Raw genomic sequence first — 26,767 nt, 5'->3', positions numbered from 1 at the left:
GATCTATTATACTATATACCATCTGTACACCATAATTATTTTAAATCTCTCCTGTATGCAAAAATTTGAGAAGAATGAATAATTAGTTGCAAAATATTATTAATTCTAATGTAACATTTCTTTAATAGTGAATAAAAGTTGAATATTTATTAATTTTATAACATAAAATAGTATTCTTTCATTTTATTTCAAGGAAAATTTATTTTCTCCATGGACTTATGCTTTTTTAAGAATTAGAAAAGTTATTTCATTAATTTTGAAATTGGCTTAAGTCCATTTATAGCCATCAAAAACATATTATTTAAACAATGTTAATAATGCTAATTGGGTTGATAAATTTTACACCCTTAGAAACACAAAAACATTATACTACCATTTTACTAGTTACCAATATTTTTAAATTTATTAAAATGCAAAACCCTTAAATATCTTGATTTTAACATAAATGGACTTGGGCTACTTTCAAAATAAATGGCTCAAATTATTGTATAAAAATAAAACATGATAATAATGAAAGTACATATGTATTTTGAGTAATAAAATATAAACTTTATATATTTAATTACTATAAAAAATTTGTTAAATAATTAACATTTTGTATAAAAAGTCTTTTTTCACATTTTTCTGGCTATTCTCTTTATTTCATAAATTTAAAGTGCAGTAAAACCTGATTATCTGAGATGATATGGACTGTGATTCTATCTTGGATAACTGAAAACTTTGATAAAATAGATGGCTATAGACATTTTGGAATGAAAATTATGAGTATAAAATATTTATATGATATCACCTTTAAACTTCTTTTTATGCATTAGTGAATTCAATCATATATAAGAACTATATTTTGTATACTATGTAATATACAGTGAATACAATAGGTTTAACAATAGAAATGTGTATTATTGTAGTTGCATTTTAATATGAATGGTTTGTCTCACATTGAAGTTAAAAGATAAAAGGTAGCATAAAGATTTTGTAATATGTGTTATCATTTTAAAGTTCATTTTAAAAAGTCAGAGTTTTATATTTTATAGCTATATATAACTACTTTAGTAATTTATAATTATCATCACCAAATTATAGTCCAATGTTATATGACAGTTGAAGTAGTGTTATATTTTATAGCAGTTCTCTTTGAAGCAATATTCTGCAATTATGTTAACATCATTTTTCATGACCTTCATAACCTGACCACTATCATTCATTGTCTAGCCAAACCCCTAATGGGCATCAAACAAAGGCTATCTAGAAGATAAGAACTAAAAGAAGAACTAAAAGAATTTTAAAAAAATCAGTTGCTTAGTACAGTCCAGGTTAAAAGTAGTAAGATTCTCCTTGGGTAACAGAGAATCTCAGTTAATTAGGGTTTGGATAATCAAAGTTCTACTTACCTGTATATGATACATAACTGTTTTTATTTGTAACTCTTATAATTTATTTTTAAATCTAATATGTGAGACCATATGAGCCATTTAGAAGCCAATCTAAGTGTGGTTGTTACAATATTACAGGCGAGCTAATGTAGTTGTGCTTCATAGGCTTCACTATTTTGTTTCATTTTTTTCTTGGCAGAACAGATGATGTAATCCAGTATTATTTGTTTACATTATGGACATGAGAGCAATAGTATTGAAAACTTTACTCATTGTACTTTTTAGACTGAAAACCCTGATTTAAATTTTTTTTTAAAGGGACTTAGGCTGATTGACCTCTGAATGGCTCATACACACTTTAGTACAAATTTTGATCTTGTGTATAAGTCTGTATGTATCAAAAGGTCAAAACTATTTTCTTTATTTTTGAATATTAAAGGTTTAATAGTTGTTTATTTTGTTTATTTTAATTCACTTATTTGATCTAAAGTATATCTTATTTTGCTATATTCTAATTAAATTATTTGACTTTTTCTATATGTAGATATATGGCTTAACAAAGAAAATATTGCACGAAGCTAGCAAAAAGCACATTACAGTATTAGAAGCAGCCAACCAACTAGCTAATGAATTGAGTCTTCATAATCATCCATTGTGGCCAAATCGTGCCAAAATGATTGTGAGAAGTTTGGTAGAGGGAGAGTGGCACCAGGGAAAAGATTTCTGGAGAAAACGGCGAAACTTTGCAACCATTGGATCTTCATAAATTTCAAATAAAATCAAAGTTTATATATTTTTTTAATAAAAAATTAAGCATTATATTATATTTTGTTTATTTAGAAATTTTTATAATTAGAAGGTATTCCCCCTCTCTAAAACTTTCACTAAATTAATTTTAATTTTTAAAAGTTACTTTTTTAGGTTGTATTATAATTCTAATTATTTATATATTTTGAACATTTTTCATAAAAATATTTCTATTATAAAAAAAGATGTAAATTCAAATTTATTCTCATTATTTGGTTAAAAAATTTTTTTCTAATTTAAACAGTTTTCATAAACAAATTACTTAATTTTCATTAATTGATGAATAGTATTATAATAATAATATTTTCAATTTTAAAACATAATTAAACAATTTAGGAAGACTTCAATAAATTTGTAAGTTATGAATTTCTTTTTATTAAGATCTTCTCTTATATAATTATTTATTTAAGTGATAGAACTTCAGGCCACATTTTGGTTTGATGGCGAAATCAGTATTAAGTTTTTAAAATTGATTTCAAGACATTTACTGCTGCAAAAATGATGCACGTGAAATAGGATACATTAGTATTATGTTGTACTGTACATAGTTTTGTATTGAAATATACAAATATTTTCCCAATCATAAATATATGTAAAATGTGTAAATTTAACTTAAGATTAACAGATTGTTTATTTATATTAATCCAAATTTTCAATATTTAAAATTAAAGATTGTTCCTTATTTGAATGTTGTATTAAATCTCAGGATTAAACATTTGTAAGAAGTTATGTATAAAAACAAAGAAACAACTCTTGTTATAGTGACATGTTTGATGTAGAAATTACAGTTAAATAAAAATTTATTAAACAAAATAATTTATTTATCCTTATTTTATATACAGTAAAACTTGCCTTTAACAGCTGCTGGGTCTAGCAAATATTTGTACCACCATAGTGTAAAAGACTGTTGATATGTACTCTGTTTAACCTTGATTAAGCAAACACTGCCTACTGCAGATAATAATAAAAACTTTCTATTATTTTTCAAAACCTCTGTAAAGTGGACATGAAAATCGATTGCATGTTTTCCAAGAATATTATTTGAACAATACCCTGTTTTTGTACCATTGTTATATGTAATTTCTGTGTCCTTCAATTTACAGAATGAAATTTTCAAAGTTTTAAATAGTAGTATGATAGTTTTCACATCAAACATTGGTACATGTATATTGTGGCTGTACGCCATGTGTTTGTATATAGTTTATATTTTATTTTTATTTTTAATTTCACTTTCTCGCGCTTTTATTCCCTTTCTTTTCTTTACCTATTGTTTTTCCTCTTTGGAATGTCTTTCCGAAATTCCTTTCCTTATATGGTCATCGTATATCCCCTAAAACAAAGAAAGGGTGCGCGGCCCCTGAGGGGTCGAGTACGAAATCAGAGGGCAGGAGGGTCGTGAATATGAGAACAAAAAGGATTCGGACTCAAGAAAGGAGTGGAGTGAGACGAGCTTCTGGTGCGTTCTGGCAGCGTGCAGAAGAGAAAGAGTCGCGTTTCATAGACGGACTAAAGAATTCGTTGTGATCGATTCATGAGAATTAACTGAATTTTGGCATCTGAACGGTCGACAAGCGAATGAACTGAAAGGAAAGAGAATCCCCTCTACATATTTTGTGTAAGACCCTCGCCAAGGACGTTATAAAAGAGACCGATTTTTCGAAGACCTCAAAGACCAACGCTGGATACCCCTTTCTTAATTTCTTACCTGTCCTTTATTCTCTTCCTTTAGTTTAATATTAGTTTTAATTTGCATTTTTTTTATTCGTGTTCGTAATAGTATAACATTAGCATAAGATTAGTTTTAATTATTTTCCCTTTGTCGCGAGCTATATATGAGTCTGGGAATTTTTGAACGATATTGTTCGCTCATACGATTATTTCCATCTGTCGGGACGGAAAATATACTGGCATCCTAAAAGAACCTGTAGCTAATAATTTTTACCTAAATTAAAATTTTCCTTTTTCATTTTGGTTTCACGTGTATTTCTTTTTAACAAAGAAAATAACACATTTTCAAAATATCAGTATTTCTTCCTTGCATAATGGAAGAGCGGCATTAAGAACCTCAGAGAATTTTGAAGAAGAAAACAGTAATAAAAGCAAAATGAATGGAATAAGTTGTGTTGGAAAAATTGGCAAAAATCCTGCTTGTGAAGCCTAGACAGCATAGTCTATAATTTTGCTGTCCTAGCATGTAGTAGTTGCAGTTTTGAGAGTGTCACTTCAAGTTATATCTACTATATCTCAATAAACTTAAATCATTAATTTCTAATTATTAAATTTACTTAAAAAATGCTATTTGGTATGTCTGATCACATTCTGTTAATTTTCACGTAAAAATAAAAATGTAAACCAACTGTAACAGCAGTCCAATCAATTACCTTCAACTTCTAGTATGAATTTTTTTAATCAAACTAGTGTAATATTTTCACTTTATTTAAAGGCCTTTTACATGGCGCATAAAAATAGCCTTATAATTTCAGCAATTTATTGGCTACTCGATCTCCGATGTTACTTTTCTGTAGTACCTGCTCGGATATGTCGGCCCCGTCCATCACCACCCGGTCGCCCCATTGTGGGCCTGGCCGAACCCATAATGGGCCTTCTAAAAGAGGCCCTCTTAGTGCCCACAGGGCGGAAAGAGTTAAAATAAAGGCCTTTTACATGGCGCATAAAAATAGCCTTATAATTTCAGCAATTTATTGGCTATCTCTGATTTCTTACCGTATTGTTTTACTTTTCTGTAAGTAAACCATGTACTGATTATTTAAGGAACAGCCAGATATTATAAAATACACAGCAAGTTTTAACTATATAAGGTACTGTACGTTGTTGAATGCGTTTATGTTGTAGATACTGCACAATGCGAACAATTTAAATGGATAGACAAAATAGATTTAAAACGTTACGTTTTTATTATATGTTGAAGTAAGTTTTGCAACTAGGGGAGGAAGGTTCACCCACTTTTAGCCTATTGCAACGTAATGGAAAGTTTGTTTTTTTTTTTTCGTCTGGATAGTAAAAGGATACAAGACACCATAACATTTTATTTTTCCACAAAAACACTTTATTGTCGGAATTTCTGACAATGGTGAGGGCTGTTTCCTTAAGAAGATGGCCTTATTGACCGTCATACCAAACGCTTAGTTCCGTTTAATAACTGCTTTCGCAGCATTTTTCCCACGCTTTGCCTAACAAGGGGGAACCAGAAGTTAAAATGCAGGATTCGGCGAGTGTAATAAAACCAGGGCTGTGGAAGTCGGTAGATTTTTACACGACTCCGACCAAGGGCGGACTTGTTAACAAAGTAGGCCAGAAAATTCTGACGTCGTCACGTGACCTCAGAATATTAGCATCAATAAATATAGTTCTAATAAAGATAGAACGTAGAAACTTTTTTATTCCAAAGCTAAAATATGCCTCTAAGTAATGAGTCAATACGATAATTTTTTTTTCTGTTGTTATATATAACAGAGGAAAAGTGTAGCGATAGTTCAAAAAATGATCGCACCCCAAATTTTTGCATTTTTGGACTCAGGGCACCTCGAAATGTCGAGATTTGCAAAAGATTCGTTTTTTTTTTTTTTTTTTCTGTATGTATGAATGTTAAACTGTTTGGGAGGCACGATTTTAAATCGGAGTCGGATGGCACACAGGAGTTAAGCTTGAAAATGGTTGAACTAAATCGGTTGGTACACATTCTAACATCCGTGCGTACAGAAAAAACCCCGAATGCTTTTGCACTTCTATACGTTTCAAGGCTTCCCGAGTCCAAAAGCGTAAAAATCTGAGAAAATCATTTTTTGACTGATCGTCATTCTTTTCCTTTGTTATAGGCCTTACTGTATAACAGCCGGGAAAGTAATAATGACGACGATTCTGATTACTTTAAAAAAAAATACAAAATAAAAAGATTTTAAAAAATGTGTTAAATTTTAATGTTTAATTAATCTACCGAATATATAAGTTCACATTTATTGACTCGTTTGATGATGGCATTGGTATTTGGTAAGCGTGTATGAATAAAAATAGTAAATACGTTCTTATACAAACAAATTAGTTTAATAAAAATATTGTACAGTACATAATATACGAGTATATTGGATAATATATAAGTATACAGATACATTAAACTAAGTCAAAAATGAGAAATATAACATTTAGACTGGTAAAAAAAAGGTTGCTTATTTTGTTACGTTGATTAATTTATTATTTTTCATCTCTGTTATAAACTGAATTACTCCTTACAAAAAAAATCATTTCTATTAAGTCAGCATTTACTGAAGTTCTTAAATCATATTTAATAATTTTAAGAGCGGAAAATAAACGCTCTACCGAAACTTGGTTGGTGACAATGTTGTATTATGGATAATGTCTGGATAGTGCAGTATTGCCGTTTTAACATCCAAACTCGAAGAGTGGTCAATGTGATTTATTATTCCTAGTGCATAATAAATATCATCTTCAAATTTTGTAAGATTTCTTTTTCTGTCTCTTCTCATATTAAAACTCAAGCTTAATTTTGAAGGTAGAGACGAGTTTTATAAAAAAAAAAAAAAAAAAAAAACTAGCAGATGAGCCAGATGTTGCTCACGCAAAAAGTATCGATAGCGGAGATTAAGATATTTAGATTATAGCCGATTCTACCCGTTTTCACTGGGTGCAAGAATTAGGTCCTCTCTCTTCCGAGACTAATTAGAGAATTTTTAGATGGGTCTAAAAATATGTTCGATTTTTCACAAAAACGCAAAATACCGCATCTAAAATAGCACGGTAGAAACGGAGTTCGTCGGGTAATCCTTAACCCTCTCCCTCTTCCCCCCTCCCGCGAGAGGAATTTCGAAAAATTCCTTCTCAGAGTACATTCTTATGATGTATCCTAACTGTGTACCAAATTTCAACTCTTAACCGTTTGAACTCTGAGCTTATCATAATTATTACAGTATTATTATTATTATTAACCTATCTCGATTATATTATAAGATTGTGAATGCTAATAACGAGTAAAATATTCATTAAGTCCGACAACACTGGAGATATGACACATGACCCCTTCTATGTCTCTACCCTGTCGACTTTTAATAAAGAACCAAAATTTAATAGCATTAATGCCCTTTATACACACGCTACTGTGCCAAATTTTGTTTCTTAAACTTTACTCATTCTGAGATATTGTTTAATAGTTCAGAATAGAATAAAGAAATTAAACAAATTAGACGCCAACATACGCGCGTGGACGCGCGAATTTTTCCCTTTGTTTGACATTTTTTGGGTTCGAGAGATCTCCAAACGTAGAGATTTGCAAAAAAAAAAAAAAAAAAAAAAACTCGGAGAGTCAAATGTGACACGATTGAAATACTTTTTCGTTTTTTATATACATAACAAGTTGGGAAAGTGAAAAGGAGTCGGAGTCGGGGGATTTTTGACGACTCCGACTACGGCTAAAAAAAACCAAACCCCCACGACTCCGACTCCAACTCCGACTCCACAGCCTGAATAAAACATTACTATGTGTAAATGGGCTTTCGTTTCTTTGTAAAATAAATTTAAACATAACATAGGATATGTATCGGTAATTGTATCTCGTTATTAGCCAGTCGAGAGTAAAGCGGCTGAACTCGAGGTAAATCAACGTTGACTATATTTTATCCGTCTAGTATTTTTAAATTTTACGAATAAATTATAAAATATTAATGTTTTGTGTAAAATACTTTAAATGTTTCTACGTTTATTAAAATTACGTGCCTTGCCGAGACTTTTTTACTAAATAAATTCTTAAACCAACGCTGACATTTTCTGACGTCCAGAGCTTCATTATTCGCTGTACTACACTTCAAATATTATTCGTCGCTAGAATATTACATTTCTAAATTCATATAGCATTACGTGCCTTAAATACTCTGAATAACTTCTTTTAACCGATGCTAGTAACCAGAGCCATCCAGAGGTTGTATGGGCCCAGAGGTAGAGCGTACTTCTTTAGCCTGTTGTTTTTTGAACAAATGAAATACGTCGGATTATTAATAAAAGTAGTCTTAGAAATAACCGTTATTGAATGAGAAAATAATTTCTTATTTACTGTTTTATACAACTACAATAGAACTGAAACCACTTCATACAGCCTAGACCTAATATAAATTTAGTATAATAATTTATCATTCTGCGTAAGACAAACCTATTTCTCTATCAAATTTAGAGATTTTCTTTCCATTATATGAGAACGTTTGAATCAAATTCTCTTTATAAATTACAGAAATTTTGAATTAGTACAAATCAAGTTATTTATCTTTTAAAAATCGTATTGTATAGAAATATAGAATGGAAAGCATAATTATATTTCAATAAAAAATAAGGAAATGTAAATAAAATTAATATTTTATAGTAATTCGTAAACAAAAATATATGGAGTAGAAAACAATTTTATTTTCTAGTTCACGCAATCATTTTTTTCTTTTTTTCAAATTATTAATATACTTTATTTTTCTAGTTTTCTCTTAATAATTTCTAGAAAAAATTTCTGTAATTATGGGTTTTTAAATATTTAAAATTATATTTTCTATTAAATGACCAATTTTTTACTTGTTTTTGTTAAATTCTCAGAAATTTTGCTTTGTTGGAAGTCATTTATACCTTAAAGAAAGATGGAGTATTCGAATTAAAAATATTCTTCGCTCTATTGAATGTACTGTACATATAATAATTCTGTACAGTGCAAAAATTATGTTTATTCTGAAATATAAATTAAAACGTAAAAAAATACTCCATACATTTCATTTCTTGTTCTTTGCAAAGCATGTTTAAATGTCAAGCAATCCCAGCGGTTCTCAACCTGTGGGTCGCGACCCCTTTGGGGGTCGAACGACTTTTTCACAGGGATCGCCTAAGACCATCGGAAAACACACATTTTCGACGGTCTTAGGAACCGAGATACCGCTCCGCTATCCGTTTCCAGGCGGGTCCGCCCACATGCAGATACGCCCACATACGAGTACCCGGAATAATGATATCATCGCGCCAATCCCATCACATTCACCCCGTACAAATACAGGTGTATGTGATAGGATTGGCACCATAATGTACTTATGCGGACCAGTTACACATGTGTAGAGAGTAGCTACTCTGTTAAAAGCAGCTATTGTGTTGAAATCAGCAGTATTGAAGGTAAAACAACACAGAGAATTCATAGGAAACTTTAATGAACTGCATTGACTGAATTACGCCTTGTATCATCTTTCGTATTATTAAAGCTATTGTTATATATTATTTTCATTAGCAAACCATCCCATGACAATGGATCATGTAGAGAAGAACGCTAAGAAAAGAAAGTATAGTGAGGATTTTTACAGTATTGTTTTACCTCAATAATTACAGCAGGAATTGAGAAACCGCAATGTGTTATTTGTTGTGAGCTTCGTGATGAACTCAAAACGTTTTTTAATCAGAAAGGAAGACCGTAGTTCGAAGCACTTTTCAGTGATAAAAGTGAACCGCAGAAAATAGCTTACTTGGTTGACATCTTGTGACATCTGTTGCCAAGTGCAACAGGCCTCGATTTGTCTGAAAAGATCCGATCATTCCAAATGAAACTTCAGCTTTGGCAAAAAGATTGGATGAAAATAAAATTTACATGTTGCCTACCTTATCTGCTTTCTTTGAATATCATGACATTGAACTAGATTAAAGGATTACGATGATAATTTCTGTGAAAGAACACTTGCACATTTGCAGACGAAATTTTATCGTACTTTCCAAATCTTCCTGACACCCCATTTGCACTTGTCAAAGCCCATTTACAGTTAAAGTTGAAGATGTTCCTGAGACAGAACAAGAGGAGTTCAATGAACTTATTAACAGCGATGCAGCGAAAACTGCTTCTCTACAATGCCAGTTACAAAATTCTGGATCAAGTGTTTGCAGTCATATCCTGTTCTGTCTGAGACTGTTGCGTCTTCTTCCATTTCCAACAACATATCTTTGTGATACAGGGTTTTCCAGCTTGTTGGTTATCAAGTATAAATACAGAAGTAGACTTGTTGAGGAAAATGATCTTCGTTGTGCTCTTGCAAAGATTACCCCTAGAATTTCTGATCTGGTGAGAAAGAAGCAATCTCAACCTTCGCACTGACGTTGGTTTTTTACGCATACTGTCGCAAAATGTAGCAATGTAGTTTACTGTTGTCATATTAATATTGTTACTTATGCTACACCATGCTTCAAGACAAAATTTCATTTATTTGTAATTAGAAATAAATATTTCACAATATATAATTACATATTGTTTTTGTGATTGATCGCTAAGCTATAACTTCTTAAGCCTTTTAAATTTCCGGTACTCAATACGAACATTAACCACCAATTAACTAACGTTTTCGATCGCCTCCGCGATCTTCGTCAGGTTTTCTCCGACGGTTTTGAAATAGAATGCAAATATAATTCTTTCAAAATTCAAACTATCGAACCTCTCCCGGGTGCAATAATTGCGACCGATCCAACATGCATTTAATCTCCATGATACCATCATAAAAATGACTCTGTCCATCCGTACAGGAATACTACACTACTCTGAGATGCTACCATTGCGGGTGCATTTCGGAGACATATCGCCACACATATGATAAAACGTTGCCATCCTTGAAATTAATACATTTCCCCGATTTTGACGCCTTGTAAATCTCAAGGGTCTCCAAGGCCCTGATGCGGTCCGTGTCGAATGATGTTTTAATGAGGCTGGTTTTATCAAAATCTGCCTTTATATCGGGGTCGGTGGCGTACGTCGACAGGGCGGTGGTGTGTCTTTTTTTGGCAACGTCATACTTGTGTTCGGAGATCCTTCTTTGAACGGACCTCTTGGTAGATCCGATGTATATTAGGTCCCTTTGGGACCTGTGATTATAAAGTTATATCAAAAAAAGGTCCCTTTGGGACCTTTTTCTGATATAACTTTATAAGATAAAACCTGTAGATGTACAAAATGGATTCTTCTATTAAATTTAAAAATATTATAGATAAATCGGAAATAAATTAGACATTTATAAACTAACTTTTTTGAATAACATTTATTTTATTGTGAGATCGTCATAATGCCGGGCTGCAATTTTTAATTAATTTAAAATATATGTTCTCCGTCTCAAATTAGTAATTTCGTGCCCCTGTACATCATACTTTTCCTGTTAGCAATAGGTATGCCGGTCATCTATCTAACTCTTTTCAGGTAAAAATTTTTGACTTGAAATAACGTGACTTTCGTTCTCGACTGGAAGTTTGTATATAGTTAATCGGGACTTCTTGCCCCTAGGCTTTCCATATCTGGTCTTGACTTTATCTATCTAACGCTGTTCTCGAGATTAAGGAAGAACCGGCAGACAGGCGGTGACAGTTGAAATTTATAGGTCTACATTTTCTTCAAATTGAAGCCCAAAAACTGTAAGGGAATGAAAGTTATTTGGAGATGTCTTGAAATTGGAGTTTGTTAAAATATACAAATTCGCAAATAGGATATGAATCATAACTTAAAAGAAATTAATTTAGTAGACTCATGCATTTATTACAAAATACGTTAATGAAAAACTTCTATTCTTTCTGTTACAACGAATGTGCATGTATGTGCTTGATGTATATCATTAACTTTATTTCCAATGGTCTACATTGAACTGTTTCAACGTTTATAATTATTAGAGTAACACGAAGCGAAATTTCGATATGAAGCATGTAGAAAATGTTATTGCTTGATTTAATGTTCTAATAGAGAATTTTCCAGCGGTTTGAGTAATAATTAATAAAGTAATTGCGTTTATTGATTAACCTATATTTATATTAAATGAATGAAAAAGAAAATAATTCTATTAATATTTTATTGTGACACTGTAGAGATAATTCTTAAAACAGATAAGCATGTAGTGCGTTATATTTATATAACTTACTACATGCCTATCTTTTGAAGAATTTCATTTTTTAAATCTCATTGTGATAAACTATTATACTTGTAATTTTTACTGTCATTTTTGTTTATTCATCTTTTAATGTATTATAAATGCGTTCTTGCATTATTTGAGAAAGTAATTCCATGTTAAGATTGATATTAAACGATGTGAAAATACTATTATGTAAATTAATCATTTGACAGTTTCGACAGAAGTCAACTATACAAAGAATAGAAGCCCTCGCTCCAGGGTTCTGTTGCATAAAACGTTTGTAGTTGTTACAAATCTTTACAAATTACAAATTAGGGGCTGTCCATAAATTAAGTCCGCATTTTTCTTAAAATTTTTACTCCTCATCCCCTATTGTCCCAGTTTGTCCAAGTTTCCATAACCCCATCCCCTCTTCGGATGTCCAACAAAACTCAATCGAATGCATAACTGTATAAAATTTAATGAAATAAAACGAATGTCTATTGAAGTTCAACCCTCACCCTCCCCCTTCTCATAATCCCCTTCCTCCCTTCCAGTGTGGACATTTATGGACAGCTCCTTACAATTAAAAAGCGTTGAATGAAAAGTTTTGTACAAGCTACAAAAGTAAAATGTACAAGTTTTGTACAATTTACAAGTTACTAGTCATAAGCAATTTTGGTTGCAAAAACTTATAATGAGTAACAACTTATTACTGATTACTGTATTATTATTATTGTTGTTGTTGTTGTTATTTTTACTTTTTTAAGTTACAAAGTTACTTTTTTACTTTTAAGTTTACTTTTTTAAGTTAAGTTACTTTTTAAGTTTTTAATTACTTTTTTAAGTTAAGTTAGTAACAAGCTACAACGGGTAAGAAGAAACATTTCATTTAATGATTTCCAGATGTGAAGAACAATATACGGTAAGGATATAAAGTGTGAGATTCATAGAAAAGCTTTTCTGAGAGTATTTCCAAGCCTTTCTCACTCAAGGGAAAACGGGTTGGTGGCATTGCGTGTAAGTTTATGGAACCGAGGGGGCGGTGGCTCAAAAAAGTTTGGGAACCACTAATCTACAGTGATTGCTCTATTACTTTTTAAAATGATTGGCCGAGGAGAGACTGTTGTTATCAGCCTGTAAAATGAAAATGATTTTTAAAAATATCATATTATAGGCCTATATAGTATTAACGTATAAACAATACTCCATCTTATAGAATTAATTATCTAATTGACTACATAAAAAATATAAGCAACCCACATTTTCGTTCCCATATTAAAGCTTAATAATTCCTGAAATAATTAAATAACTTGATTAAGTTATCTCTAGTTATAATGCGAAATATATATTTATAGCATTGAAAATTATAGGAAAACCAATTAAACTCAGATTTTCAACTACTTTTTTCTCTTTTTGGTATGTTTCTTGAGTGAAATAGTACTTGTGCATTAAAGCTTATATCCAATAAAATCACAAAAATTAGTAGGTCTTAATATAAAATTTCAAAATACATAATACTAAATGAATACATAACAATTGGACTTAATATGGCGGATTGACGGCTCAAACGAATGCAACATTCTATAAGTTTGGAAACTCTAAAAAGAACTTTATAAATGAAATTAACAAATAAATCATTTTCACTTTTCAATAAGTGAAAAATGAAACTTTTCTGAAAAAACTGAGATAATTGAAAAAGTATATAATATATTTTTTTTAGTTTTATGTTTATATATCTGTATTGTATTCGAATATTTTTTATGTATAAAACTGGTAAAAATTAATGGTTATAAATAACGTTTTCTTGCCTGCACAGATTAAAATATAAACAGTTGACTAAAGTATTAATGTAGAGAGTAAATAACATTGTCTTTAAAGAATATGATTATAAAATTAAAAAATTTCTAATGTTATTTTCTTTTAGAAAAATGTCAGAAAAATAGGTTAAACGCGATCCTTCCTGAAAAAATAATTAAAGATAAGCTCGAGACTCGTTTATGTCGTCGTATTCGCTGTTGTTAGTCATTTCTAGATACTATTTTTAGCTTTAATGTAAGTTAAACTTTTTTTAAATTGATAATTCTTTTGTTCAAAATATATCAAGTATTAACGACAAATAAATGATTTGTCGTTAATACTTTGATATATTGTTAATACTTGACAATTTTTCATGAAATCAGTCTTATTCATCAAATAAGAATTTGAGTTTTTATAGTTTTAAAGTTTTGCAGAGAACGTTCTATAAATTTTAAATTAAATGTTGTTTCATTGTTGCTTTGAGAAAGATATAAAATTATGACTTGAACACGTTTTATACTTCCGTAAATCAATATTTGTACTAATAACAAATAATTTGAGATTAAATTTATATAAATTATTAAAGCAATTTTCTTATAAAGAAAACTTTAAATTAGTTTCAGTATTCATTAAATAAAAAATTCAATTATATCTAATAAAGATTAATTATATAACAATTCTTCAAAACTAGGACTTTCTATCAAAATTTTAAATCCGGAATTAGACCTATAAAAATTTTATATTGTTCAAGCATTTACTGATAAAATGAGATCATAGCTATTAATATGAATGATTACAAGTAATAAATAAAATAGAATATACCCAAATTTTGTCTTTTTAATTTACGATTGCGGTTTAAATAATTAAATCTGATTAAAAAAACTGGTTATTTTAAATGTAAAGTTAAATGTAAATTCTATTTTAAAATTTTATTTTATTTATTATTAAAGTGTTTGAAATTTTGTATAAAAATTTAAAATAATAATTTCAATAATATTTTTAATTTATTTACATAAACAATTTTAGATTTCAGCTTTAAAATGATTAATCATTATTTTATTTTTTAATCAAAACTCTACTCCTGTTAATTGTTATTCTGTAGAACAATAGAAAGAATTTTCATTGAATAATTAACAGGAGCAGGACTGGATTTAGATTTGTTGTTTCCCAAAGCTATAATATTATAAGAGGCTCTTCTCTTTCACCAAGTAATAATGTGCAATACAGATAATAATACTTTTTTTTTTTAATTCGACAATTCCTAGCATGTTACCTTAAGCTGTGGCTTGTTTAACTTATAGTATGTGTAAATCCAGTCTTTTAATGATGGTTCCTATAATAGCAGTCATCATTAGAAACCACCATTAGAAGGCTTGATTTATACTTAAGCTGAACAAGTTGTATCTTTAGGATGTCTTGTTAGCCTTCTAAAAAGATTACTATATATTGCCCATTATTAATTGTAGAAAGGAAAGAACCTCTTATAATAGTCGATAATTATAATTTAAATATTTAACTGTTTTGAAAAAAAATAATTATGTAATAGTTTAAATACTATAACAAAAACTATTTTTATATTGTATGTCTCTAAGAAAAAAATTTTTATTATTATTTAGGTTTATATAATTTAATTATATCTAATACATTAATAGAACATTTTTTTTTTTTTTTTTGAAATGGTAATAATAAATGAATTACTCGAAATTACGTGCATCATAATACACTATATCAGAACAAACAACACGCGTAGAACAACTTTTTCTATATGATTTTTTCAAGGCCAACTGCTTTTACATTATATAAAGATTTACGTTTCGTAATTTATCCAATAGAATAAAATATCCTTTAACAAATTCGATAGCAAATCTTAGAAATCTTTGAAGCTAGCCTCTTAGCCTATTTACTTCTAACCTGATTTGGTAGCCAATTGGAGTTTTCTGCTGAATAATAGCACTCGACAAACGAAACTTACTTCAGAACTTTCCTTATCATGATACGAACAGAAGTTATTTTCACTATTTTCTGTTTGAGTAAGTCTTACTTTAATTTCCCTTTTTAAAATTAATTATATGTTATACTGGCACGTAATTATAATTTATGCATTTAACTACTCTATAAGAATAAATTATAGTTTAAATATTTTAAGCTCTGTTAGAGTTATAATCTTTTTGTTTTTTTTTAAACCTTAACTTCATTTTTTATTACAAACAAGAAAATTTTATAGTTAAAACCGTTTAAAATAGTATTAAAATTTAATTTATTTTTGTTGAAAGACTAATTTTACCAGTAAAATCATAGTTATAATAGAAAGAAGACGTTTGACCTATTTAATTTGAATACTTTCTAGGTTAGTTGTGAAGGAAAATGAAGTTATTTTTGAGAATATAATAATTAATTAAATTATAAAATATTTTCAAATTAATAATTATATTATAAATAACATAACACTATTTTAAAATCTATCAAATTGTGAATTATTGTTAAATGTATATTATGTATAATATCAAGGAACGCTTTCTCAATAGAAATTATGTTAAAAAAAACTAAAAAATCTAATGAAATTTTATTAAAAGCACAAAAAAGTGATGAAAATCCAAATTCGATTTAAAGTTCTAATTCTAAAATTGTTTCTCTATGAGGAAAAATATCCGTTGTATTTTTATCGTTATTTCCTTATACCGAAAATTTTTTCTTGAATTTTCATAACTACATTTACCAGTTCTTCTTAACTTTAAGTGTATAGGTTTTATGTACGTAATTAAATAAATGATTAAATTATTTTAATTTATTTTTCCCTTTAACGATTACGAAAACATTATCGTATGGGGGAAAAAATCAATGAGTTAATAGGAATATCTGGTTTGACACTGTCAAACAAGTTCTTATTCTGGTGAAGGAGACCTACTAAACTTTTAAAAGCAAGGTTAACTAAAATCTTTCATAAGTGATTACATATTTACTGATGTTAAAAGGTTGCGTTAGTGTACTGTTTTTGACAGTAGACACTAAATCGAAGTATTACGAATTCTATGATTAATAAACTGACATTAATCTTTCTAAGTCAGAATAGATTAAAATATTATATATTTTAAGTCGTGTCATTTTAGAATGTGGAAAATAAATTATTAATTACTAATTTATGCTTCATAGAAGATAGATTTTTCTCCGATATCTCATCAGAATACTGAGATTTGTAATGAATTTTTCTTCGCTTTCAACATAAGTTTTTTTAATACGTCCTTAGTAGAATGCATAAACTGTATAGCTTTAATTATACGTTTAATATAATATTTTAAAAAATATTGAAACTATACTAATTACATTGTTCCTCAATCTTATTTTAAAACATGAATCTATGTATCTTCATATAATTACTGGATAATGCGTGATTTAACTTTTGAAATGAAAATTGTTAATAGAACACTTTAAATATTATAAAAACTTCTTAATATATATTACATTAAACATTACAACAAAATTATTTTGATAGGTGTCAGCTTTTATGCATCAGCGGATAACTGCGACAAAGATATTCTAACAACATGTGCCAATGTAATCGAATTTATGTCCAAAAGACAATCAGTTATTGCAGGAAAAGAAATGATAGATGACCTATGCAGGTAAGGGGGAAAAATGTATGTGAATATTTAAATATTTACAGACACTTTTCAAGAGGAAAGTTTTTTATATTATAATTATAATGTAGTAACAATTAATAATTAATAGAAAGAATTATGCAAGAAGAATTCCTACTGTCTGTTTGATAGAAACATTTTTCTTTAGAAAATTTTGATAAGCTAGTAAATTATATTATTTTTTAAATTAAAAAATTACATTTGAAAATATAATAATTAAATTTGATAAATTTTCAATTTCTTATAATATATCTACTATACATACTAGTATTCATGAACCCCGTAGGGGGTTCTGTAATAGGGACCGGTCTATTTACTTAGTGAAGAGAACAAATTGTTTAATGAATCTTTGACAAGATCAATGTGAGCTACTAAAAAAGGAGTTTTTGAATATTTTAAAACTTTCAGAGCACTAACCGAATATCGCGCATCGCCGGCCAAGACATACGAAACGATCTGTATGTTCTCTGTTTAAGTAAGACCAGTTCAGCTGTCAGTGCTGTTATATTAAGTATAAATAAATTAATATATTTAAACACAATTAGATTCTTATATAATTCTAGATCAGTGTTTCACAACCATTTTTATTTATTTTTTTAATTGTTAACTTTCAGCATACTGAAAAGACTGTGACATTACTTTGGAATTGTAGCTTCAGGGAGTTCGCGACCCACTTGTTTAGAAACACTGTTCTAGATTACATATACAATATCTCAATAATATGTATTATTAAGATATTAATATAAGCATACATTTTTTTTTTTTATTAGATTTTCGAAAAATGCGACAATTTGTGCTGATAATTTAGCAAAAGATTGCCCACAGATTAAAGAAAAAGAACAATATAAAACTTTAATCCGAGTTAACCAAAAAGTCGAAACTGATGTTTGTGAAGAAAATTCGGATATCAGAAAAAGTATGTATCAATAATAATAAATTTGTAAAGTATTTTTAAATTATTCATTTTATTTATTTATATGTTTATGCTTTGAATAGATAAAAACTTTTTTTTAATGTTAAAATTATTATAATAGTATATAGACTTTTAATATCCAAAATAAACATTATGTTCATTTAAAATTAAATAATATATTTATTTATTCACACGTTATGAACAGTCTACGTTTTCTGATTTTTTAAATAATTCGAATTAACAGCTATTATCAATCCGGATTCGTTTTTTTTAATTATTTGTTACTCAATAAAATTTCAACACAACTGTATGAAAATGAACATCCGTTCTCTCTTGTCATACATTTTAATTTGAATTAGGTCATTAACATAATGTTGTCATTTTAGCAATCATATTCTTGAGTAATATAAAACTATTTGGAATAAATACAAATTTATTACGAAATGAAATAAATTTTACTTAAACATAAAAATTCTAGAATATGAGAATAGACAGTAACAGTTTTTAACAATGATAAAAATAGCACTTGAAATCATTTGTTAATGTTAAATGATATCAGGCGATGTGAATTGGTGTCAATTGACTGAAAATGATTGTAAATGACAGCTAATAGCGAGTCATCTGCCATTATTTATTTTGTATAAGAAAGCTGTTAAATTATACGAATTGAATGATCAAATGCCATTTGGTCACTCAAAATTATTTCATTGATAACAAATGATGTCATTGCGAATCGTTTAACCATTTAAAAACCACTTCAGAAATGTTATTGCAATTAGATGAAAATGATGAAACGATATCTTTACTAGGGCTACTACACTAAATATTCTAAAGAAATCAATATTGGGTTTAAGTTGTCTCAAAATCTAGATAAATATGGATTTATAAGGCCTTTTTTTATATAAATTTAATTATGTAAACCGTGTATCATACGATAACTGATATTACGCAAGTCTACATCCTAGTTGATACTGGATTTCGAATGCTGGATCGATAAGCATACGCAGTGTTTGACCCTAAAAGCTCAGAATTTTATGTAAAATTTAGGTTGCTCATATATAAAAGCCGTTACAGAGAGAAACTATATACAAATCATCATTAAAATTTGGTTATTTCAATAAGGTAAAGCTCCATATTCCGAACTTGATCTTTGTTTAGTTTTCCAAAATAGTAGGCTATAGCATTTGACCTAATTGGTATATATTGAAGAATATAAATTGCCATATACAATATAAGAAGTAATGAAAAGAAAATATAAATTTAGATATAAGAATGCTGTTTTAAATTATGTAACTAATTTGATAATAACAGATACCAAAATATGGAAAGATATTTTGCAATTAAAAAATAAATGTAAATTGTGATATTATAAGCCAGTCTAAAGAAAATTACATTATATTTTTCATACGTATACTATTTTTTCAATTGTATTATTATTTTTCTTGTATTTTAAATACGTTTATTATATTTTAATTATTTATCTAATTCTACATTCATTTTTGCCCTAGAAAAATCTAAGAAAAATAATCAAATGCAATATAAACTTTATTTCACAAGTACGTAAAATGAACATAAAATCTAAATAAATATAAAGGAAGTTTACAAACTTCTGAAACCAAGAGAAATTTAAAAATTTTCTAAATCAATAGCCATTGCTTTTTTAAAAAGATATATCTAATTAAATATTTATGAAAACTGTACGAAAATTCATAAATATTTTTAATAATGAAGTTATGCAAGATGAAAACCGAGAATGAGAGCTATGAAGTCTCTTATTAGACTAATTGAAAAGGCTGTACTCGTAGATATCAATTTTTATAATTTAATTAGTGATAAATAAATAAGAGAAAAACATGTTTTTATAGAAAATATTTAGAAAACGTCAATATTGTGATAAATACTGAAAAGTTTGAGTTCAAATGTTATTGTGCACTAAAATATATATTTTGGCATATAATAAATTACATTCATTAATTAATCAAACTAGTTTAAAAGATTATTTATATGCTAATTACTACTAAATGATCTGATTATTTGTCTTAGATTCACTGTATTTTATCATTATTTCTAATTCAAAAACCTAACAATTTGCATTAGTATTTCGTAGTATGATATGTAATATCATACTATTCACTGTGTATCTTATAATAATAATTTTATTAATAAAAATCATACTAATGATAAATTTATTTTAATTGTAATTTTATAGTTTATGCTAAACATGAAGATTGTCTTCATAAGATAACTGACGATAAAGCTTTACAATGCGCTCAAGATTTTATAGTCATTTTAAGACTTTTAGATGAATCGTCTGATAAAGAAGTTTGCTGGTAAGAAAATTTAAAAAAATATAATTTAGTTACATACGATGTGTTAATATGTTTGCTAATGTTTATGTATATCTTAAAATTTAACTTTAATATATCCTATACTTCTAATATAGGCCTATACAATTTATAACAAAAGTTTCAGCGTGCTCTCTTTCATGTTCGGTCAAAGATTGATATTGCTTTTCAGAAATAACAGCATTTCTATGTTATAATTATCCATATTGCATATACTTATACACCCGTACTTATATATAGAATAAAGTTTAATTAGCTCAAAATTTAATAAAGTGGCAAGATATTGTAACCATCTGTAGTGTAGAAAGTTAAGTTCTATTGAGTTTCTCATATAGGCCTAGATCGGTTAATGTTACCCTTGGTGCCAAGATGGCGGCTCGTCTCTGATTTCAGCAAGGAATCAGTCGGACGCACGTTCTAACCTAACCTAACATATTCTTATAAATTACCACAATTTTAGCAACCAAATTATTAGAATAGGTTAGGTTAGGTTAGAACGTGCGTCCCACTGTTTCCTTTCTAAATTTAATAATTATTAATACAGTTAATTCTGTCAATAGATAAACATAAAGTAACGGTAGAGAACAGGAGAGGAAAGTGGCCTGCTCTTCTGGGCGCCATGAAAGCTCTGGATCCGAAGTCTATTCATAATAAAAATTTTGTATCGTCGTTTCTATTTTCTCCTCTGGCGTCAGAAAAACGTTTATGACGATTTTAAACTAAGTGTTTTATATATGTAGAATAGATTAAGGCGGGAAATGCGTATCAGAAAACATAAACATTTATGATTTTCTCACTTAATATCCGGTTTACGTCAAGTACAGAATTTGCGATTATTATATTAATTTGTAAATTTTTAATACACTACTGTTGTTATTATTATTTCTTATACCCGAAAAAAATAATTTAATAAATTAGCAAAATTCGTTTATAAACATGATTGAATTAGAAGATATAAAGCTGATAATTCCATAATCCGGAATATCGTGACGTTCGATTAAAAGTACTGTATCCTGTATGTTATTTTCAACATAATTTTTGTCGCTGAGTTGCCGCGTACCGTCTGGGATGGACTATCCTTTGAAAAATTCCTTAGGTTGCTCACTAAATTTAATTCAGAATCCTCCAGAGCGGTAGCCTCGGTTATCTGCTAAAGTTTTTGCTTGTCACAGTATACATACATAATTTATATCAATTTATTTTAAATTCTAAATTTCTTATTAACTTTTTACGTATTTTATTAAGATAAACAAATATATTCACTTAAAAAGTATTTTAGATAAATGATAAATCATTTTAATTATACAGGACGGGCCGAAAGTCAATTAACGTGCATTCGTGATTCAGTTATTTCATTAGAATCGACTGAATCACACAAACAATAACATGCAGTTGTTCAAAACCAGTTTTCGTCGTTCATAAAATAATCTTAAATATAAGCTATCTCTATTATCTAATTTTCGGATATTCCTGTCTTTCCTAATAATATTTTATAATAATAATCAATCTTGAAAGATCTAAATTTAAGAAGTATAATTTAATGTGATTGTTTTGATAGCAATCATGACTAAATTACTGAATTGGATTGATGGAATAAGGCAACGGGACACTTGGCGATGTTCCAAGAGGGAGTGCTTTCCGGGAAAACTTTCTATGGTTTAAATTGTATCTATTTAGTTGTTAGATATGCGAAGAAAAACCGGAAAACTTCACATGGGCTGGCCATGTGATGTTTTTCGGATATTCTCTAGCCGGTTAGTCAGGTGCGAACCCGCGACCCAACTACCAATGTTCTGTGATTTTTATCCACCTAACACTGGGATCTACTGGACAAATTTCTTACTTCTGTCTTATGATTATAAAACTTTCGACCATACTTATTTCGTATGAACATAAACTTTATTTTGTATTTCGTATGAACATGAGTTTTATTTTAACATTAGTTATTTATAATTTTGAAGAAGAAAAACAAATTACGTCACAATGAAACATAACGCATGTGATATCGAACAATAGACAATAATCGACATTCAGTGTGTTTAGTAATATAGAAGACATAACCGTGAATACCAATAAATGACACAATTCCTCATAAATTATATTTTCATTCTTCTGTTATTGCGGAAAACATTGTTTTATTGTGTCCAAAATATCATTCTTTTCGGTGGCATTTTTAATGGAAAAAATATTTCTTAAAACAATGTTTTTCCCCCCATTTTTAAATTCTACTCTCAAAACCAATATAACTAAGTCAAAGTATTCTCAATGCATAGATTTTTGTTTCTCGTGAAAATTTTTATTTTTCAGCACAACAAAGTTTTTTTTTTTTATTAACATTATATATAAAAATAGAGTTTTAGATAAAAGTGTTTCACGAAGACGTTTCAGATGGTATTCCTTATTTACTGTCTTCCCTTCTGGAAGAAATTCCTGTTGAATGACACCATCAGAATCGAACAAATGGTGTTTAATACCTCCATATTGGATCGAACTTGTCGCGCCTCTTTAGGTCGTGGTAAAGATTTTCCCACCCATTGTGATGACTGAAAATTTTCTTCCATGTCGTATCCATACACCTATGTCTCATCCCCAGTGATAATGTTTTTTATGAAATATCTATCAGACTTAGCCCGTCCCAGAACTCTTCACTCGATTGCACTCTCGGAAAGAGAATCGCAAAACTAAATTAACATGTGTTTACACAAATGAACGTAACGTAACAACAAATGAAGCTAGAACAAACTGCTTACAGCAGATGGTACAAAAAACTTGCCAGTGGAGAGCAGTGCAAGCTGCATTCAGATTCAATTATCGGTTGGTGTGTAATTTAAAAAGTTCACGAACTTTCCGGACAGACTTCGTATACAGTATTTTAATAATGAAAACACACACATACACACGGTTCTCTCTTTCAAAACGAACGATAACTTTATTTCTTTGTTCCTGCCTAAGCAGGGATTCACATATTGTTGTCAATAAATTAATTATAGGCATGTACAGAATAAAATCACTAGAACAACACAACAAATATAATACATGCTATATACATTAAATTTTATGCAATGAAAATTAAATAATATTCTTATAAAAATAGATTTTATTGGATTTGTTTAGAAACAGAAAATATATGCTGATTTATCTTTCAATATATTAAAATCTTTTCTCATAATTAGCCTTGAAAACGCGTGGTATCTCAGATTTATTGTTTTTTAAGCAACTAAAAGAAAGAAAATATTTTCCGTGTATTTCAAGACTTTTTCTTTGATCGAAACACATAAATTTTATTTTTACTTGGAGTTTGTTTTTATTCTTGAAATGAAGTCTATCAAGTGCATTTGATTATTTATAATTGTAAATAGATATATTCATTTAAAAAATATATTTTACAATATATTACTTATTTTATATGTGTATAAATATAATATTCTTTATTTACTCTCATATAATTTATTAATTTATTCTTCAATATGCTATTTATTGTAAACATTTCGATCAGAGTTCATAAGTGTTTTATTTTAATATTAAGACTTTATAATTATATTTATTTACTTTTAAAATTTTATCCGTTATAAAATATTAATATCTTAAAACTTATTTTTAAAATGCATTTTAAATAATTACATTAAAAAAATTAAAGTAAATACAATACAAAAATCGAAATCTAGTCTTTAAGCACTTTTTATGAAACAAACTGAAATGTATTTTTGGCAAGAGAAAGATTTATTGATAGATCTATATCTTTATATGCTTATATAATTTATTAATAAAACAAACTGCAATTGATTTTTTAAAAAATTTAATAATTATTAATACAGTTAATTCTGTCAATAGATAAACATAAAGTAACGGTAGAGAAAGTGTGTATATTTCCTGTTCTTTATTTCATTTCAGCTCTTATACGGAAACCAAAGAGTGTATTCACAAACTGGTTTCTTCAAATTGCGGAAATGATGCAGCAAATGCCACCGTACACGTAGCCGACTTATTAACTACGCCCTTAACAGAACCAAGATGTTCTACCTTCAATGTCACCAAATGCTCCAAAGATTCTGCTTCTTCGAGATCCAATCCTAGTATTTATATTGTGGTTTTCGTCTTTTTATTTAGTTTACTCTTCTAATTTGCTATCTTGAAAGGAAAAAAGTTACAATGAGATCATTTGGCAAATGGTTTAGAAGAATTAGCCTACAAAGAATTTTGTCATTCTACAATCTTAAAAATAATATCTAAACAACGATTATTCTTTTTAAAATTGAATAAGAATTATTTAAATTTTTATATTTTTAAAAAATAATATAATTATGTGAAAATTTCTACACCGTTTTAAATCTGTTGTTGAAAAAATTAACAATTAGCATTGTGAAATGAAGTAAGCCTGTTGTTTGATATAATTTTGTCTTATACTGTGGACTATTATTATTTGTAGTTATTTTATAACTTTATCATCGTGTACTGTACAATATATCGTAGTTATATTATATCCTATAACATCAATAGATATTAATTGTTAATTATATTCTATATTCACATTTCTTTGATTAATTTATTGTAAATATTTCAAATATTGTATAAACAATTTACCTTTTTGAAAGGAATTGTTTTATCTTATTCACGATAATTGTTACTTATTTTTTAATACAGTATTTAATCCAGCTGTAATTAATACTTTATAATTAATATTGCAGCTTACGAGAGTATTAATTACGAGACAAATAGTATTTTACTCTGAAGAAAGACCAATATATTCATTAAGATTTTTAATTTTTAACAAAATATAATTTAAAAAATACATAAAAGAATTTTTATTAAAAAAAGCTTTTCATTTTGTCTTCCAAAATATTTTAAGGAAAAGACAATAAAAGAAGGAAAACTTCAATTTATTAAGTTGACAAAATTTTTAATAATAATAAATATTTCAATTTGTTTTGGAATATTTTTTATGTGTAATAATTTTATATAAAATTTTGTTATATTGTGAAATCCATGAAACTTTATCATATTGTAAAATTAAAACTTTCATTAAAGGAAAACGAAATTTTTATACCTAATTGATAACAAAAATAAAATAAATTGTAATTAAAGAAATTTTCTAAAAAATTTTTTGTTAAATTAAAAAAATATATATTCTTAATTTAAGAGACTAATATTGAAGGTACTGGTACTGTGTATTCTAGTAAAAAAATAAATAAGGAATTCTCTTTTTAAATTGCATTTTATGTATTAAATTTTTAAGTTTCTAATTTTTAAATACTGCAAACCAAAGTAAATGAAAACATAAACAAAAATATTAAAATATAAAACAATATTTATACCATAAATACTTAAAATGGTATCATATTTTGGTTATTTATTAATTGTTGTGGATTTAATTTGGTAATAAGGACTCTAAAATGTAAGTAATGAGAAGAATTTATAAATTGTCATATAATTTTTTAAATATTATATTTGAATGTTTTAATTATTAAAAATTTTTAATAAATAGATTATTATTATTCTAGTAACCACTCACTATATATATATAAAATACTTATTTATAGATTGACCTTTGATTTAAAATTAAGAGCCTTATATGTAGTCAGAAAATTATTTTTAAATAGAAAGCTGAAACTTTTATTCTGTTAAATTAATTAATTTCAATAGTTTATTTATGTAACAATGAATATTTTAAAATGGCTGATTTTCTAAGCATATTTAAAATTTAAAAACAATAATTTTGTGTATCTAATATGAAAAATTAATTTTTGAAATTATAAAGTTTTATATAGCTCGTTGAGTTTTTCATAATATTAAATTTAATATTTTTAAGCTAAAAAATATGATACAGTTACATTAAATTAGTTATGGAACCGGCTACCTTGGGAGCCATAAGTGTGTTAAGAATATTGGGAGCTTTACTAGAAAGGCTATTAAAAATAAAAGGGATCAGAGGTTGTTAATTTCTGGGGAGAGAAATAAGAAGTATGGTAGGAAGAGGGATTCTGAAGTTTTTATTATTATTATTATT

The 26,767-nt window shown here is 27.9% G+C and overlaps 2 protein-coding genes across 4 annotated transcripts in view; both read left to right on the top strand.

Moving 5' to 3' along the window:
* The window catches only part of LOC136973980 (phenylalanine dehydrogenase-like), a 44,646-nt gene extending 41,668 nt beyond the window's left edge, over window positions 1-2,978 (top strand). For all 3 annotated transcript variants that reach the window (XM_067268757.1, XM_067268758.1, XM_067268756.1), the window contains one exon: window positions 1,918-2,978. In XM_067268757.1, the coding sequence (XP_067124858.1) occupies window positions 1,918-2,139 (222 nt within the window). In that variant the 3' untranslated portion in view covers window positions 2,140-2,978. The remainder of the gene's footprint in view (window positions 1-1,917) is intronic.
* Window positions 2,979-15,683: 12,705 nt separating this feature from the next.
* On the top strand, window positions 15,684-25,033 carry LOC136973985 (uncharacterized). Its single transcript, XM_067268763.1, has 5 exons — window positions 15,684-15,900; window positions 17,361-17,490; window positions 18,276-18,421; window positions 20,628-20,748; window positions 24,655-25,033. The coding sequence occupies exons 1-5, from the start codon at window positions 15,861-15,863 to the stop codon at window positions 24,881-24,883; spliced, it is 666 nt and encodes a 221-aa protein (XP_067124864.1). The 5' UTR covers window positions 15,684-15,860; the 3' UTR covers window positions 24,884-25,033.
* Window positions 25,034-26,767: the final 1,734 nt, after the last annotated feature.

The sequence above is a fragment of the Centruroides vittatus genome, unplaced genomic scaffold (assembly GCF_030686945.1).
Source record: "Centruroides vittatus isolate TY-2023 unplaced genomic scaffold, ASM3068694v2 contig_3343, whole genome shotgun sequence".
NCBI classification, from domain to species: Eukaryota; Metazoa; Arthropoda; class Arachnida; order Scorpiones; family Buthidae; genus Centruroides; species Centruroides vittatus.
The sequence above is the reverse complement of the archived record's forward strand: the minus strand, read 5'-3'. Positions and strand labels throughout refer to the sequence as shown.